The 17,337-nt window shown below is 42.6% G+C and overlaps 1 protein-coding gene across 12 annotated transcripts in view; it reads left to right on the top strand.

Moving 5' to 3' along the window:
* RARB (retinoic acid receptor beta) overlaps positions 1-17,337 on the top strand; it is a 508,146-nt gene that overhangs the window by 399,029 nt on the left and 91,780 nt on the right. For 11 of the 12 annotated variants that reach the window (XM_069958669.1, XM_069958671.1, XM_069958665.1 and 8 more), the window contains one exon: positions 7,182-7,330. In XM_069958669.1, coding sequence (XP_069814770.1) covers positions 7,182-7,330 — 149 coding nt within the window. Of the gene's footprint in view, positions 1-6,017; positions 6,104-7,181; positions 7,331-17,337 lie in introns of those variants that run through there. The other variant, XM_069958673.1, reaches the window with a different exon arrangement.

Below are 17,337 nucleotides of genomic sequence, written 5' to 3'. Positions count from 1 at the left end.
ACCTCATAGGTCAGTTGAGTCCATAAGGCACATTTAATGTTTTTGTTTGGCCAGTCCGCAACTGTGGTCAGGTCCTCATGACGGTGGTCTGAATAGAGCCACAAGGATCACTGAAAACAAGTAAAACTGTAATGTTAAGGCTAAGAATAAAAATATAAAGGTTTCCATACCCCTTGTAGATTGCAAAGATCATCTTACAAGTCTGTGACCAGCATGAAAACACTTGGCCTGCAGCCTTGTTCTTTTATGTGGTCACAAAATTCCTCACTGATATCCTTATCTGTTACCAAGAGAAAAGTTATTCCAAGTATAAAAGATACGTAAGGTTCTGAAGCATCTCATGCTGATTGTGACAAAAATTCTTCAGTCTCCTGGATACAGGCCCTATCCATAACTGTGCTGTCCTATAAACAAGGGGGCCAATGGTTCACACAGTGCTGTACTTGACCCTTGGCAAAGTTCATGCAAAAAGTGTGTTAGGTGATTGAGTAAGGTGGACGCTGTATTGATTTTGCATTTCTGTATTGTTTTGCAGGTCTTGGGTTATACTCTTAGGGATGTTTTAAGGTCTCTCTATTGGAGCTGCTTGTTTCTTATGATATGATTTGGATTAAGAGTAACTTGGTTTAAGAGCTCACAGTTTTTAAAAATTGTGACTTGGTTTAAGAGCATTGCTTTGGTTTAAGAGCTCCCTGTACTGGGTGGGAGGGCGAGTGGGGGGTTGTCTGCATAGCGGGGTCTACAGCCCTGTACTCTGACCCAGGAAGTCTCCCTCACCTTCTAAATCATAGCAGATCCACTTCAGGCTGAGGCTTACATTAGGGGACAGGACTGTGTAGGCAATCTCTTCAGAGCTGTAACCCCTCTCTCCCCAGACAGAGAGCGCTGCTATACTGTGCCCACATATGCCCTGCTCATTTCTTCATGCTCCCTGCAGTCTCTGTCTGCCCTTGTGTTTCCCATCCTCTCAATTATGGGGATCTGCAGTTTTTGGGGTGTGGAACCAATTGTCTGCATTTCAATGATTTCCTAAGGGAAGTTTTGCTTTGGTTTAAGAGTGGATTTGGATTTTAAGCACGGTCCCAGAATGAATTATGCTCGTAATCCAAAGCACCACAGTATTGTTAAGGTGCATATAATGTTTTTACGATTTTTTTTTTATCTCCCCACTTACTATTGTATAATGATTTATTTCACTTGGTGATCCATCCTCTCTATCTTCGAACACGTCTATATTAGCACCTACCTGTGTTTTTGAGATAACTTTGGAGAATTACTTAAAGTGACACTGTCACCCCCTTTGTGCATTCTAACAGCTCTACACAGGTGTAAAGGGTGAATTTAGCTGTTTTCATAGCTTATTTTATATCATACGTCATGGTGCTTGTTCAAGTAAAAAGTCATCTTTTATCAACTGCAGATTGTGTTAAGTGGGCGGGGCCTCACAGCATTAGCGCCACTTAGCCCCACTCACAACGCCACAGTTGGCACTGTCCCCTCGCCGGCCATTGGAACAGCCTGGCCAAAAGGTCTAGACCCTACCCCCGTTTACGTTGGCCAACCAATGGGTGTCAAGGGGCGGGGCTAAGCTGTGCTAATGCCGCGAGGCCACGCCCACTTTATATAATCTGCAGTTGATAAAAGGACACTTTTTACTTGAACAAACACCATGACGTATGATATGAAATAAGGTATGAAAAATGCTAAATTTACCCTTTACACCTGTGGAGAGATGTCAGAATGCACAAAGGGGGTGACAGTGTCACTTTAAATTCTTTCGGTATCCATGGATGAATAAATTGGCAACTGCATCTTACCGCAAGCACTGACTAGTAATGATAGTTCAGATTGTGTAGACACAGACACACACACACACACTGACAAGGTGAGTGGTGGGATATAGTTGTTTGTTTAGTCATACATTTCCAGGAGGTATAAGAGGGTAAAAGTATAATGCAAAATTCTAAAAGTCACCATACACTCTATACCGATGTTTGCTAAACCCGCTGCTGTCATTATAGTGCATAGGTGGCCAGATTGGTCTCTACCCACAGATGATGTCGGTGGAGATAGGGGTCGGATGTGATGCATTTTCCCTGCCCAATCCCTTTGTCCTCAGAGAGATAAGCTGCTGCCAGAGCTGTCTGGCAGCTGCTCATACCTCCCCATAAAGAACACATAAACATTTGGCCGTGCCGAACATTTATGTGCATGGGGAGCATAACTGTTGGCCAAATGATCATTCGGCCGATAGTTACCGAAGATGTATAGCCTCATTTAGCAACCCAGCATTGGCTTTAACTTGTTCAGACTTTGTTTTTAAAACTGAAGGAATACCCTGGTAGTATTCCCATGGGATACCTCTTATGCATGGGTCACCAAACTGCGGCCCTCCAGTTGTTGCAAAACCACAATTCCCATCATGCCCACTCAGCTAAAGCTTTGGATTTGGCTGTCCAGGCATGATGGGAAATGTAGTGTTGCAACAGCTGGAGGGCCGCAGTTTGGAGACCCATACTCTAATGTAAGCCGCTAAAGTAAGTTATGCCACTGTATAGGAACTCTGGGGAATATGTTGCCCATTGACTTCCAAAAAAAAGGTCAGTATATGGAGCAGTTTTCACTCTGTCCCTCTATATGATAAACGTTTTCTTATGCAAAGCAATGGGCCACATATTGGCACAGTGTACGCCACTCTTTTGGCATATAGTGGATACATTGTATGGACTCATTAGCATGTATGCCCGGAGCTGTCCAGGTGCACACACAAATATGTGCCAAAAATACGATGTGAACTGAGCCTTACCTGTTGTAGTCCCTTCCTCAACAGCATCCGGTTATGTGAGGAGGAAACAACATTTGGAAGTAGGCAGACTCTCTGGCATGCTTACTCTGACTGGATCGCTGGATTCATACATGTAGAAATTTTAGTTCAGTTTATGTTACCTTTTAGTTAATGTTTGCTCCTGCTTTTGCTTTGAGCTTTTTAGTGTCTCTTCTCTGAGACTAGAAATGTACCCCCCCCCCCCCTTTCCCAGCATGGCTGTCCTGAGACTATACGTGTTTTCAGCTTTGTACAGCTGGCACCAATAGGGTTTATGTGGTGGATGTGACTTGTGCTCTGGCGTACAGGTTACTGTAGCTCCGTCTATGTTCACATTAGCTGCATGCATCAGTGCAGGTTTGCTACTATATCTTAGCTGTCTATAGCTGCGCAGGCCGGCTTCATGCTAAAAGGCAGAAAACTCCTACACGGAGAAGAGAAGCAGCATTTTGATTATATTCCATAAGGACCATGTTTTCAAAGTAGAATCGTGTCTAAGCTGCAACGAATTGAGCTGTTTCTATTGAATGTCACGTTGCAATGTTCCCCTGGGTAGCATTAGGAAGCTGTTCTTTTGGACTAGATGTGAGAAGGAATATGTTGAACCAGTGTACATGGCGGAGAGAAATACAGATTTTAAACCAAAATAGTTTATTTATTTTTAGAGTAGGCCACATAAAAATGGCTCTGTACGTCCCCCATGAGGTAGGAAAACAACTTCTGCCAGACTACTGTTTGACTAAATATCAGAAATGGTCACATGTTGCTTTTAGCTGCGGTTTTCTACCTTTTTTAAACACACAAAAATGATATATAATATCATATATCATGATTCAGAAAGCCTCATCCACATGTACTGTCCTATATGTGCTGCAGACTTTACCTGCTGAGATCTGCAGATAATCCACTGGGAAATCCCAACATGCAAATTTCTCCTCAGACTGGTCTCATTAGGCTGTAACGTGTAAATGTGTCTGTATTATGGTAATCCCAGCCTTATGGAGGGTCTGATCACTCGAACTGGCAGTCAGACCCACTGCCATCTAGAACAGTGGGAATACTGGTGTAAATAGTATGACACTTGTGTGAAAGTGGCCTTGGACTTGGTTCACACATGTGGGGTAGTAAATGAAATATAACCCAACTGTCCGATGGTCCCACATCAACCATTCAGCGTTCATATCTTAACGGGCGCTGTGATTGGTTGCTGTGGGAAATCCAGTTTTGCTGTTAGTTTTTATTTATCCGCCCTTATAGTTTTGGGTCACGTTCACACAACGTATCTTTTGTATTAATCACGGCCATTGTTGTAATTTGCAACAATGGCCGTGATTAATACAAAAGATACATTGTATTGAAAATTAATGGGATCCCAGCTGGAGTGTATACACATAGTATACACGCTCCAGACGGGATCCCTAGTGGCCGCAACGAAAACTGACATGTCAATCTTTTGCGGCTGCTATTAATTGAACCCTGACAGTGCACACAATGGAGAGTGCGGCTCCAGACACATTTTCCATTGTGTGCAATGGTGAATTGGGATGTGGGCGCACAGGGATTTGTCCGCCAGAGGCTGATTAACTTTACCATAGGCCCTGGGCTCTTCACCAAGCTTCCCCCCCCCCTACTGTACCCATGATAGCACTAGTTTGGTGTTCATAGTACAGGATAGATGATATCATGTTGCCCTGTTTTGCAAAATCTCAGTAAAAAAGCTGCGTTTTTTTGCAAATCCATGCAGAACTGTACACCACTGAAAGTATACGTTTTTTTGCAGTGGCCATGGGCCCACCAGGAGCTCAGGGCCTCGGGCTGCTGCCCGAAATGGACCTATTATAATCCGCTACTGGCACCCGCATCCCAATTCTGTAGAAATGAAGTGCTGCAGTACCGGCCGGGATAAACTTCACTGACTCTGGCCGTTCTGTGACTCAGCTGGGTCACAGAACGTATGGTGTCATACTAAGTGTGAACATAGACAAGGGAGAGAGAAAAAAGCCAGGCAGCAGCGCCTCGTGTGATACCGTACAAACAAGTCAGTTAAAAATGCAAGGTGCTGATGGGGTGCTCACCTTCAAGCCCCTTGGGCTTTATGCATATCACCCAAATGGGTACCAGGTCTTCAGAAGATGCCAGGATATGGTGCTTCGGTGGAGAGTGCAGGGCTGCAGGCCAACTAGGATAGCCCAAACGGGATGCTCCCAAGTGGGGGCCCGTGGGAATAAGGCTAGTCTAGGTACAAAAATGGTGCATGGCTAATCCATAAATGTTAGCGCTGCCCAAAAGACTCCAAATAGAGGCTGAATAAAGTAAAAATATTTATTAAAAGTGCACAATATTTACGCGTTTCGAGGAACAGAGGTCCTCTTCATCAGAATAGCAGTGCATCGCTATTCTGATGAAGAGGACCTCTGTTCCTCGAAACGTGTAAATATTGTGCACTTTTAATAAATATTTTTACTTTATTCAGCCTCTATTTGGAGTCTTTTGGGCAGCGCTAACATTTATGGATTAGCCACGCACCATTTTTGTACCTAGACTAGCCTAAGTGTGAACATGGCCTTGGTCTGTAATTGTACCTGTTACAAGACTGGAACCAACACAGGGAGACTATAATAGAAAGATTTGCACCTCCTTCTGTGTTTTAGATCCACTCCTGATTTTGGCTACAAATACTGATGAAATAGTGACCAAAATACCATTAGTATTCCAGGTCCAGAGCAGTTTTCCCAAGGTGCTAAAATCTCCCAGCATCCATTTCTGGCACATTATTCTGCAGATTTGTTTTCTAGGATTATTTATGAAATAAAATGTGCCATTGCATTATAAAAGCTTAGCAAAGCCTGCAGGATTGTGTCTGCTGACCACATTGTTGTCTGTTTCCAGTGTGGCAGCAGAATTATAAATGCAGCTCTGGACTAAATGAGAAACACAATGGGGGAGATTTATCAAAGATGGTGTAAAGTGAAACTGGCTCAGTTGCCCCTAGCAGCCAATCAGATTCCACCTTACATTCTTCACAGACTCTTAAAAGGTGGAATCTGTTCGGTTGCTAGGGGCAACTGAGCCAGTTTCACTTTACACCATCTTTGATAAAAATCCCCCTTTATGGTGCGTTCACACCTACAGGATCTGCAGCTTATTTTCTGCAGCAGATTTCATTTAAATAACTGAACACAGCATCAAATCTGCTGCAGATCTGCTGCAGATCCTGTAGGTGTGAACGCACCCTTAAAGTGTTTTATAAAGGTAATTAACATTGGATGTACTTTATATGTAAGTAAAAAACAAAAATACTCAAATGGAACATCACCTTTCATCTCTTTACTTTACTATATATGTTTATTTCTGTATTTGTTTCCATATTATGTATACCTAATATATGCTTGTATCCTTATGGCTTGTTTAGACAGTCCGCCAGTGAGTTTACTGCGTTTCCCTTGATCACTAAACTATCATGATGTTCCTGATGTATGAACGGTGCCAGTACCTGGAAATTACAATACTGTTCTGTCCACTCCAGAATTACAGTGTAGATTTACCCACTGCATTTATATTGGTTACATGTTGTTCTTGTGCAGGAATAGTTACTACGCTCTGTCAGTGTACATTTAGTTGAATAAGCAGTGTATATAGAAGGAGCATTGCTTCCTTCCAGCCCAGCCTGGATAAACCTCATGGGGAGCCGCTTCCTTTTCACTTTAACCTTCCTGATTATTTGCTACAATTGTAAATTACAGAGCTGTCAAGTCTGAGAACAACAGTAATGACTATAAAGCAGCTCTATGTCCCTTAAAGGGAACCTGTCACCCCCCGTGCCGGGGTGACAGGCTCCCGACCCCCCGTTAGAGATCCCTATACTTACCTCATCCCGCCGGGTCCCGCTTCTGGATTCGGTCGGGTCCCGGAGATCTCAGCCGCTGCAGCCCGGCGCGCGCGCTGAGAGATGAGTCCAACGCTCATAGAGAATGACGGAGCGCTGGACTCTCCTGTCATTCTCTATGGGTGTTGGACTCATCTCTCAGCGCGCGCGCCGGGCTGCAGCGGCTGAGATCTCCGGGACCCGACCGAATCCAGAAGCGGGACCCGGCGGGATGAGGTAAGTATAGGGGTCTCTAACGGGGGGTCGGGAGCCTGTCACCCCGGTACGGGGGGTGACAGGTTCCCTTTAAAGCAGAACCCCCACTGCTTTTACTTACTGTGGAAGTGAACAGAGATTATAGTAGCCATCCAGTCTGCTTTGGTGACCACCATATAGTGCAGCCCATATGTTTGCAAGCATCTGCTCCATCAAAAACTTGTCTACTTTAAAATACATTTCCCACTTAAGGAGTTTGTATTTTTTGTTTTTCAGCCATTGAAACACAGAGTACTAGCTCCGAGGAGCTGGTGCCGAGTCCCCCATCCCCACCCCCTCCTCCTCGAGTTTACAAACCCTGTTTTGTGTGTCAGGACAAGTCATCAGGATATCACTATGGAGTCAGTGCATGCGAGGGGTGCAAGGTAAGTGTCCATGTAATATATGTGTATGAATGTCCAATAAACTCAACACATACAAACTGATTTTTATAGGGTTCTTTAGGACTACGTAAGGTTATTGTAGAGAAAACGGTGTGGACAAAGTTTACCCCATTCTGCTATATACAGTACTTGGACATTGCTTGGCCTCCTGTTGCTCTTTATTCGTTGATATGTTTTGTGCATTGTTTGCTTGTCTCTTCTGCATATATGCCTTGCTTTGGATGTTCTTCATGTAGGAAACAATTTCCTAGATTTAGATTCTGAGATCAGAGCTTGGGGACCAAATTATGACATGCGACATGTAGTGCAAACCCTCTTCAGCAACTTTTATTGGCAGTATGGCACACCTTATGTTATTGTTTCCTGGGCCCTGGATAGTATCTTAGCTTGGCTGAAAAAGTCCATTAGAAATGCAAGCATTTAGCTCACCAATTCACTGGTGGTGTATGTATCCCGTTCAGGGAGCTGACCATACTAGATGAGGTCTCCACATGTAGGAAGTGAGGCAGGTGTCTCCAGCACAAATCATAAGTAAAACTCAAAAGATTGTATTAATTACGTTATTTTTTTTTCAACTCATTTTATTATATGAATTAAAGGACAATAAACATTACAACAAGTCAAAGTCAAAGAAGTATTATCATTGAAGCTACAAAATGATACACAACCACAATATCCATAACATATGAGAAATCAAGTATCAGCAAACACGTTTCAATGTGGACCTAAATACAATCGCCATGTATTAATTCCTTTTGTAGCATGTTCAGGATAATCAAACATATAAAAACAACATGTCCTGGGGACAAGAAAAGTCACTGACACGTTTGTGATCTTTGCTCAGCTCTAAAAGCCCCCATACACCATCATTAACTGAAGGACAATCAATCGTCCGTATGCCAGTTATCTCTCCCGTCCAGCCCCTGTCCTCCCCATACACAGGAACGCTTGGCGTGGCCGAGGGTTCCTGTGTTCTCTATGCGGAGGGATAAACTGCAGTGAGAGAGCTATGGCTGTGGCATATCTCTCTCAGAACAAAGGAGTAGGCTGTGATTATCGTCACGCCCAACCCCTGACATCACCACTGACATAATCGCTAGGTGATTGTTCAGGGTGGCTCCATACACCTTAGATGGATTTGCGAGTTGTGGGTTTTATCGCCTAAAGTCTAAGGTGTATGGGACCCTTAAGTAGGGACCACGATTAAGGAATCTCAAACGTATCAGCTATTTTTGAGGAGATATTGTCCCAATATGTTTTACCATCCTGTGCATGCTTTAAAATTTTGTACATGTGATGAGTGCTGGAGATGCCTACTTCACTTCTGCAAGACTGTAAAAGACATGCACCTATTCATTTCAGCGTATAACCTGACAATGTTGATCCAGAAGAAGGCGAAAGGAACCGTCAAGAGGTAGTAGCTGTGTCCTCATATTTGTCCTGGAGACTTTCTTAAAGGGGTAGTTCACCAACTTTTTTTTCCTTTTAAATTAAGTGATGCCAGAAAGTGCCAGAGATTTGTAATTTACTTCTATTTAAAAATTTCAAGTCTTTTAGTACTTATCAGCGGCTGTATGTCCTACAGGAAGTGGTATTCTTTCCAGTCTAGAGAACAGGAGAGGTTTTCCGACAGAGGTGTCAACAGAGAGCTTTGTGTCAAACTGGGAGGAATACATTGCTTCCTGCAGGACATACAACAGCTGATGACTACTTGAAGGCTGGAGATTTTTTAATACAAGTAAATAACAAATGTCGGACACTTGCTGGGACCAGTTGATTTGAAAGAATTTTTTTTGTGAACTACCTCTTTAAACAGGAGACACTAAATAACCTCAGTGGGCAAACTACAATATCGTACAACAAGCCTATCTATTATACAGTCTATAACCATTCACTATGTCCTTGACAATTTTTGCTTTGTTCAGCCAGGTTACTTACGTGTCTATTCATAATTATTTATTTTTAAAGCGCCCTTGATTCCAGAGCACTGTACAAATGATAAGGGTTTAGATATAGAACAAAGCAAAATCAGGAAAATGACTTGAATAAAGTTATTATACGGGGCGACTGAGAGGAGCAAACGAGTGTTGTCAGCGCGTTTTCTCTTCGTTCCCCGCTTGCTGGCACCGCTATTACACTTGTCAGCAGCGAGCGGATGAGTGCAAAGGGGGCCGTGGGGAGCTGTGGAGGGGCTGCCCGGGTGATCGCAGTGGTCTTCTAGGCAGCCCATAGCAGATAGCAGCGGTCTGCTGCCGCCACTTCTATTATACAGGGCGATGGCAGCAGATCGTTGCCATATTAGTCTGCAATGATCATCCGACAACGTTCATGTCGGCTGATCGTTGCCTTCTATTACACAAGACTATTATCGGCCAATATCAACCGAGTATGGACGATAATCGTTTTGTGTAATAGAGCCTTAAATGACAGACACAAGGAACATAGATGCAGAAGACCCTGCCCGCAAGGGCTTACAATCTACACTTGAGCTTAGAATGTAGGCTGCAGCAAACTTTGGAGATTGCGCTTGATTTTTGACTATAAGTGAAATCAGATTGTATGAATTTTAAAAAGAAATATTGATTTATGTGCCAGTATTACGTCATTGGTGAAATACCAAATCTGTCTGAACCCATAGAAGCAATTGGATAAACTCCCTGGGTCACATGACATGAGTTCCCCTCTTAGTTATAACTAAGGTCACATTGATGTCTAGCTCATTTTAAGTATCTGTTGTCGGTTTGGTGATTACTATCTTGTATGTAGTAGGGTATTTCTAAATAAAAAGGGGATTTGTCATCTGTTTATTCTGCCCTTTCTGAGCATGATAACGTAGTGACAGAGACCCTGATTCCGATGCCGTCACCTACCCTTCTCCCTTCACTCAGCCTGTTATTCAAGCCAGAGTGGCAAACATCTCTCCTCCCCTATGATTTTATACTAGTCACAGCCCGCCCTGTTCACCTTTTAGCTGTAGGGTTGAAAACAGCATTGGAACACATTTCTCCTGAAATGGCAGGCCCTGAGGCCCAAGAGACTAGACAGGTTCCCTTAAAGGAGAAGTAATGTACAATGAGAAAAAAAAAGCAACAGAAAAGCAGGAGGGTGCTGGAAAATAATAAACAAAGTAAACTTAACCGTCCTCTTGCCCTGTAGCACCGCTCCTTGGTCCAGCTGACATCAACCCGCCTCCTGCAGCTCTTCCTGCTGTAACATCATGTAACCGGCTGAGCGATTAGCCAGTGACTAGGGTGGGACTTTGCCCGGGAAGAGCCGTGTTTGTGACCCGGATTATAGCTAAAAATGACATCCAGAGTCAGTCAGCGAGACCTGAGCGCGGAGCTACGGATGAATGGGGACAGGTAAATTTTCACCCCCCCTCCGCCTTTCTGTTTTTTTTTTTTTTTCATTTCACAGAACAACTTCTTAAAGCCTCTATAATAATTGCATTTAGTGTTTCTTGAACAGTGCTATGTAGCCAGATTTGGCGCTGTAAGCATAAATTGTTAGTAGATGAAGTTGCTGTGGATTTTCTAGGCATATCTGTAACATTGTAGCACCAAAGTAGATGTGTGTTGTTGTGTTTTTTTTTTTTTTTTAAATCTTAACGATACTTCAGTTTTTCTTTTACCATATACTTCCTATAGCAAAAACTTAAGGATAGACAGTGCTTTTCACGTTTTGCTCCATGCCTTTTGCCCTTCCCCAGGAATTGAGTCATGTAGAATATACCGTGTCATGTGTTATTGTAACATTTGCAGATAGAACTCTTGTTTTTTCTTCCTAGTATAACAATATATTGTATCTGTGTGCTTAGCATATTTCAGATAATGGCTGTTATATACCCTCACAAATCTGCTCTTTTTATAAGATTGCACAATAAAAACTCTGGATCTTGAAAAGGCTCGAGTGTCCTTTGCTAAAGTCAATATTCATTAATAAGGCTGGGTTCACCCTACGTTTTTGCAACCCATTTTTTTTTTTCATCCGTTTTTTTTGCAAAAAAAACTGATGAAAAAAACTGATACAATTGTGTGCAAATGTTTTGATCTGTTTTTCCATTGACTTCCATTATATAAAAAAAAAAAAAAAAAAAATGGATCAAAATGGATCCCTTATCTCTCTGTTCCCAACACCCCAAGGAAATGTGTGATCATAAATGTTTTTTATGTTAAACATATCTTATAATAATTTTTGGTGATTTTCCATTTTACTTTCAATATTATAAAATAATCCTGAAATCTTTCCATTTTCAGTATAACCACTAAGCTTAAAACAAAGCTGAAATTTTCTGTTTTGTACAGATCACATTCCCGCAGTCTACTCCTTATCATCACAGACAGGATCACAGTAAAATGTAACACTAGTGTACACATAACAGAGGTACACACGGTATCTTAAGCTCACAGCTCCTGATTAATTACCTCTGGACAGTTACCATAGCATGCCGAAAAAGTGTTCCTATTCAAGTGAATAGGGTCTGGGCCAGTCTATTGTGTCCAAATCCATGGGGCTTGCTGTAAGGTATATAACTACCTGGGTAAGATGGCTGCCTCTGTAATCATTAGTAAACATGAAACAAGAAAATTCCAGAAAATCAGAAAATAGAAAATATATTAGAAAAAAAAGAACATGTTTAAGTATCTGGCTGTAATCTGTTAAAAAGAAATCCATGTTACAAATCATATTCCTATTGTATATCTAAATTGTATACTTACCTGTCCTGCTCCACCACAGCTGCAAGTTCAAAGATGTCTGACACTTCTTTTTCACAATATCTGCTGACGTGCCGTTCTGACATGCCGCAGCATATACTGCACTATGCGGTTCAGGGAAGAAAAAGAGTGCTGCACCTCACACCTATGGCTGATACTAGTGCCCCTAGGCTAAATAAAAAACACATCAGAATTTTGTGTATGAATTGATCAAGCCATACTGCCCCATGTACCTCGTGCCGGTATCTGATACACATGGGTCCCTACACTAAGTCCACACCATGCCAGTCAGTGGCCACCAACCCCGCAGGCACGCACAGTCAGGGAACGGGGGCCATGGGAAGGCCCTGCGACCACCATGCCACAGGACCAGACCCAAAAACACCACACCAGAACCCGGCCAGCACCGCCGGCGGAGAAGGTCGCCCCCAAACAGCACAAGTCTGGATGAGGTATTGCACTCACCATAGCTGCTACAGACAGAATGGGAAAAAACAGGAGGGATTAAAACCATGTGCACTCAGGTGTCTCCTGCTAATTGCGGTCATGTGGGTCTCACCAGGAGGAGTGCAAAACACTGAGAAAAGAGAGAAACAAAATGCGGTTCAGGGAAGAAAAAGAGTGCTGCACCTCACACCTATGGCTGATACTAGTGCCCCTAGGCTAAATAAAAAACACATCAGAATTTTGTGTATGAATTGATCAAGCCATACTGCCCCATGTACCTCGTGCCGGTATCTGATACACATGGGTCCCTACACTAAGTCCACACCGTGCCAGTCAGTGGCCACCAACCCCGCAGGCACGCACAGTCAGGGAATGGGGGCCATGGGACGGCCCTGCGACCCCCATGCCACAGGACCAGACCCAAAAAACTGTAATCTGTTAGGGTGCGTTCACACCTACAGGATCTGCAGCAGATCTGCAGCAGATTTGATGCTGTGTTCAGTTATTTAAATTAAATCTGCTGCAGAAAATAAGCTGCAGATCCTGTAGGTGTGAACGCACCATAAAAAAGAAATCCATGTTACAAATCATATTCCTATTGTATATCTAAAGTGTATACTTACCTGTCCTGCTCCACCACAGCTGCAAGTTCACAGATGTCTGACACTTCTTTTTCACAATATCTGCTGACATGCCGTTCTGACATGCCGCAGCATATACTGCACTATACTGTGCTATGCAGCAGGCAGCCCGGGGATCGGCAGAGAGGGACAGGTAAGAATACTGCACTGTTATGTCCCCTGCAGCCCCGCCAGCATCAAAGATTATTAGTTTATGCCAGACAACCCCTTTAAGAATGTTATTGATGTCACTAAAGCACAGAGCTCAGTAACATAGATTCATGTAACATGATTATATGAATCTATGATAACATTACATCATTGTGCCATTGTTATTTTGCTTAAAGCAATGGTTTATCTTTCCACATCTTCTCACTCCGGGACACAAGATGTCATCAACTGAGGTTTGTGCCCTTGATAACTGAGCCATGTAACAAGCTCTTTGGCGCTCATCTTTTAGATAGGTGGCCATGTTGAGAATAAGTCTGTTCATTTAAAAGCACCCTCAACTACCGTATTTTCCGTTGTATAAGGCGACTGCGCCTTATACGCCAGAAAATGTTAACCCCTGCTTGATCGCAGCCCTGCTGCGGTCAGGCAGGGGTTAACTGCAGCTAAATTTAAAAAGCACAGGCAGTGTGAAGCTCGGCTGCTGAGAGAGCTTCAGGAGAATGACAGAGGCTTCGGGTATTTCCAGAGCCTCCGTCATTCTCCCGAAGCTCTCTCAGCAGCCGAGCGTCTCCGATGAGACGCTCGGCTGTTCAGGAGAGCTTCGGGGGATCCCTGGCGCAAGCAGTATGTGTCACACTGCCTGCGCTGAGAATGGGGCAAGAGACACGCGGACGCTGGAAACGGGCCCCAGGGGAGTTAACTGTTTCATTTTATTTATAATGGTCGCCCCATACGGTGGGGATGCGGCCATTTTTTATTCCCCCCACTGTTTGGGGTGATTATAAGACGACCCACAACTTCTAAGAAGATTTTTAGGGGTTAAAAAGTCATCTTATATGCTGGAAAATAAGGTATGCAGATAATCGGTAAAGTGTATCTTCACTTTATGGCTTCACTATTTAATTTTGGCTTCGAAAATTCATCTGACAAATTAGATGTGAACATATGTAGACAATATGTATATGTAGCTGAGCATTAAGACCACAGAGGCAGTGCATGCAGCTTCTATAGGGCACTTGCTTAGAGCATTTCCACTCCTGATTGTTCCTGTCTGATTATATTATTGGCAATAAAAGGGGTGATAGGGGAGACCAACACCAGGCCCTTCTTTCTTATCCCTTCTCTATAGATAAGGTTTGCAGCCTTATAGTTCCTAAATATCTTTGCATGAGTTTTACATACAAATATGTGGTGTTGGGGCTCTTTACAGGAAAAAATACCTTTTCTCTAAATAATCAAATCCATATTACGTAATGCAGAAAACAGATATGAATTATACATAATTTCATGCAATGCGATACCACACTAAATGATACAAATCCATTCCACATTCTTTGGCCATGATGTCTTATAACCGTCTATGCTTATATATGTAAAACAATAATGAAATCTCCAACTAAAACACAAATCTCCCTCGTACTTGAAGAGCATGTTCACAAAATGAACAGCGTCCATTAATGTCTAGAAGTTGTTGTAGGGCTCCACCGTCTTTCTTCCTGACACTTTGCATCCTTTATAGCAAGGTCTGCAGAATGGGGACCGAGAGCGGTCTAATGCCGGCCACACAAAGGAGACATTGTTCCGGGTGAAGAGAAACTGGTGCTTTGGCAAATGCTGCTGTCTGTTAGAGCCTTGTCTCTTGTTCTGGATATTGAAAAGGCGACATTCCTTAGCTGGCTGCGCACTCAACTCTTCATCTTCGGTTGCCTTCCACAACTTATTGATTTATCTTCATAAGACAAAACTTAAAAATCACACAAACAAGTTAGTATTTAAGTTTGTGTTCACATAGTATAAAGACTTTCATTTGTAATAGTGCCTAGGAAGCTATGCCAGATCTGTTTTTTTTTAAAGATTTTAAGACTTTAAATTAGGGGTAGGGAACCTTGGCTCTTCAGCTGTTGCAAAACGACAACTCCCATCATGCTTAAGTTTTGGCTGTCCAGGCAAAATGGGAGTTGTCGTTTTGCAACAGCTGGAGAGCCAAGGTTCCCTACCCCTAAAGGGTTACTGTTATTGAACAAAATTTTTGACATGTCATTGAGATATAGTTTAGTGTTAGGGTATGTTCACACTGAGTAAAATCAGCGAAATTCTGCAGTGGTACTCCCCGCCGTAGAATCCCATCTGCCTCAATGTCCCACAGTATCTCTATTGGAGGGCTCGCGTGCCTCCTCATGCATTGCTCTCCGCTCAAGGAATTGACATGTCAATTCTTTGTGTGGGGAGCGGAGGTGTACGAGCAAAGTGCAGACTTCTCTGGCTCCAACTCCTTACTTAGGCCCCATGCACACCTCTGTGTCAGTTTTTACGATCAGGAAATAATCCTGACATTAAAACTGAAGAGAAAGAAAAAGATAATCACCTGCTGCACAGATGGAGCAATGCTCTCGTCTAGCTTCTTCCTCTTTCTTTCTGCTTTGCAAACGCATGAGTGAGATCACGGCGGGTGCATGCAATGCTGGGGGGGGGGGGGAGAGAGCAGCCTTTTGTGGCATAATGTTTATAGTGCCACGTTTAACTGTGTGCGCTCCTGATTAGAAGCGTAAACAGTTAAGGGGCCAGGCACAGCACCTAGTGGTACTTACCCGGGGGCTGACCCTGGCCCTGACTGGCTAGAAACGCTTCTGAAATGCTAAAAGTTGTCCAGAATTCTAGATGCTCCCTTAAGCTTCTATGGGCCATCCGTGCTAGAATTCCGATGAAAATAGGACAGAATCTATAATTTCCCAACCTGTTTTCTGGAACGGACACCATTCAGGAAAAATGCTGAAGGGTGTCCATGCCTAATAGAACTCTTTGGATCTAGAAATTTAAGATCAGAAATCCAGATAGATTTTTCTGGCATGTGCATAGGGCCTTACTCCTACAATTCATACATGATAGTTCCTGCATGATAGTTGAGTAATGTAAAAACCTATATGCTGGCCCATCCAAAAGGGTTTTAATGCTATAGTACCCACCATAGTATTTTGCTGTGTCTAGTTTATATCCACAGCTCAATAATACACTGTACGTGGACATGTGATAATAGCAGCCAGTTGCGGTCATTTGTCAGAGCCAGGCTGCTACAGACATTGGTTCATAGAGAAGGTACAGATGGGTCCTTTCTACTTCTAGGGAAGGTCTTTCTGGCTTGGCTTATGCCTAGTCATTCTCTGAAGCTTTTTAAAGCAGAATAAGCATGAACTTGAAGGGAAAGATACCTCTACAAAGTGGCATCAGAGGGCTGCTTTGCATATCCTTCTTCCCAAAGGATAAGAAATCATGTTGAGGGACCACGGTACAGTGCCATAGGAATGGTGCAGAATTTAAATGTTTAGTGTATTTTATTTTGTTATTTTTAGCCTTGGATCATTGGCTCCTGAATATTCTTCTTCTAATTATAAATATTTTATTTTTAATATACTTTATATAATCTGGTTGTAGCTATCAAATTATGTGTTTTAATTAATTTCACCTCTGAACCGTATTATGTAGAACCTAATAATAGAAAGCTAGTGGATGGCTTGTTGGCTGCTGGAGAGGCCAGCATTACGGAGGTTAACATGATGATTGCCTATCAAGGTACAGCGGCTGATTACTAAAAGGGTCAATAGTTCAGCTAAAGCTGGAACAGGAGAACAAATAAGGTTGCCTCTATGGAAGATATTTTAGCTTTTACTTGATTCATCTAGTACAAATTTCCCTTGACAGGGTGGAAATGAAACCCACAAATTTCACATATGATGCAGCCTATTGTATGTCTATATCCAGCCCGTTATTAGCTTAGTAGATATTTTTTTTCTTTCATTTGCGTGCTGGCTCGGCTTGCAACTTATTTCCTGTTGATGAGAATGAAAAACAAACTGAAGGTTCTCATTATTTTTTCCCACATCTCATAACCATTAAGATTAGTAACTCCAATGCTTATATGTTATTTAATTCTACATTGTCCTGCTGATTGTGCCGTGTTTTTGTGTCCAGTGTTTTTTTTTTTTTTTTTTTTTAAATAGATTTCCATAATTATATATTATATATTGAATTACTTTGTAAG

The sequence above is a fragment of the Dendropsophus ebraccatus genome, chromosome 2 (genome assembly GCF_027789765.1).
Source record: "Dendropsophus ebraccatus isolate aDenEbr1 chromosome 2, aDenEbr1.pat, whole genome shotgun sequence".
NCBI lineage: Eukaryota > Metazoa > Chordata > Amphibia > Anura > Hylidae > Dendropsophus > Dendropsophus ebraccatus.
The sequence above is the reverse complement of the archived record's forward strand: the minus strand, read 5'-3'. Positions and strand labels throughout refer to the sequence as shown.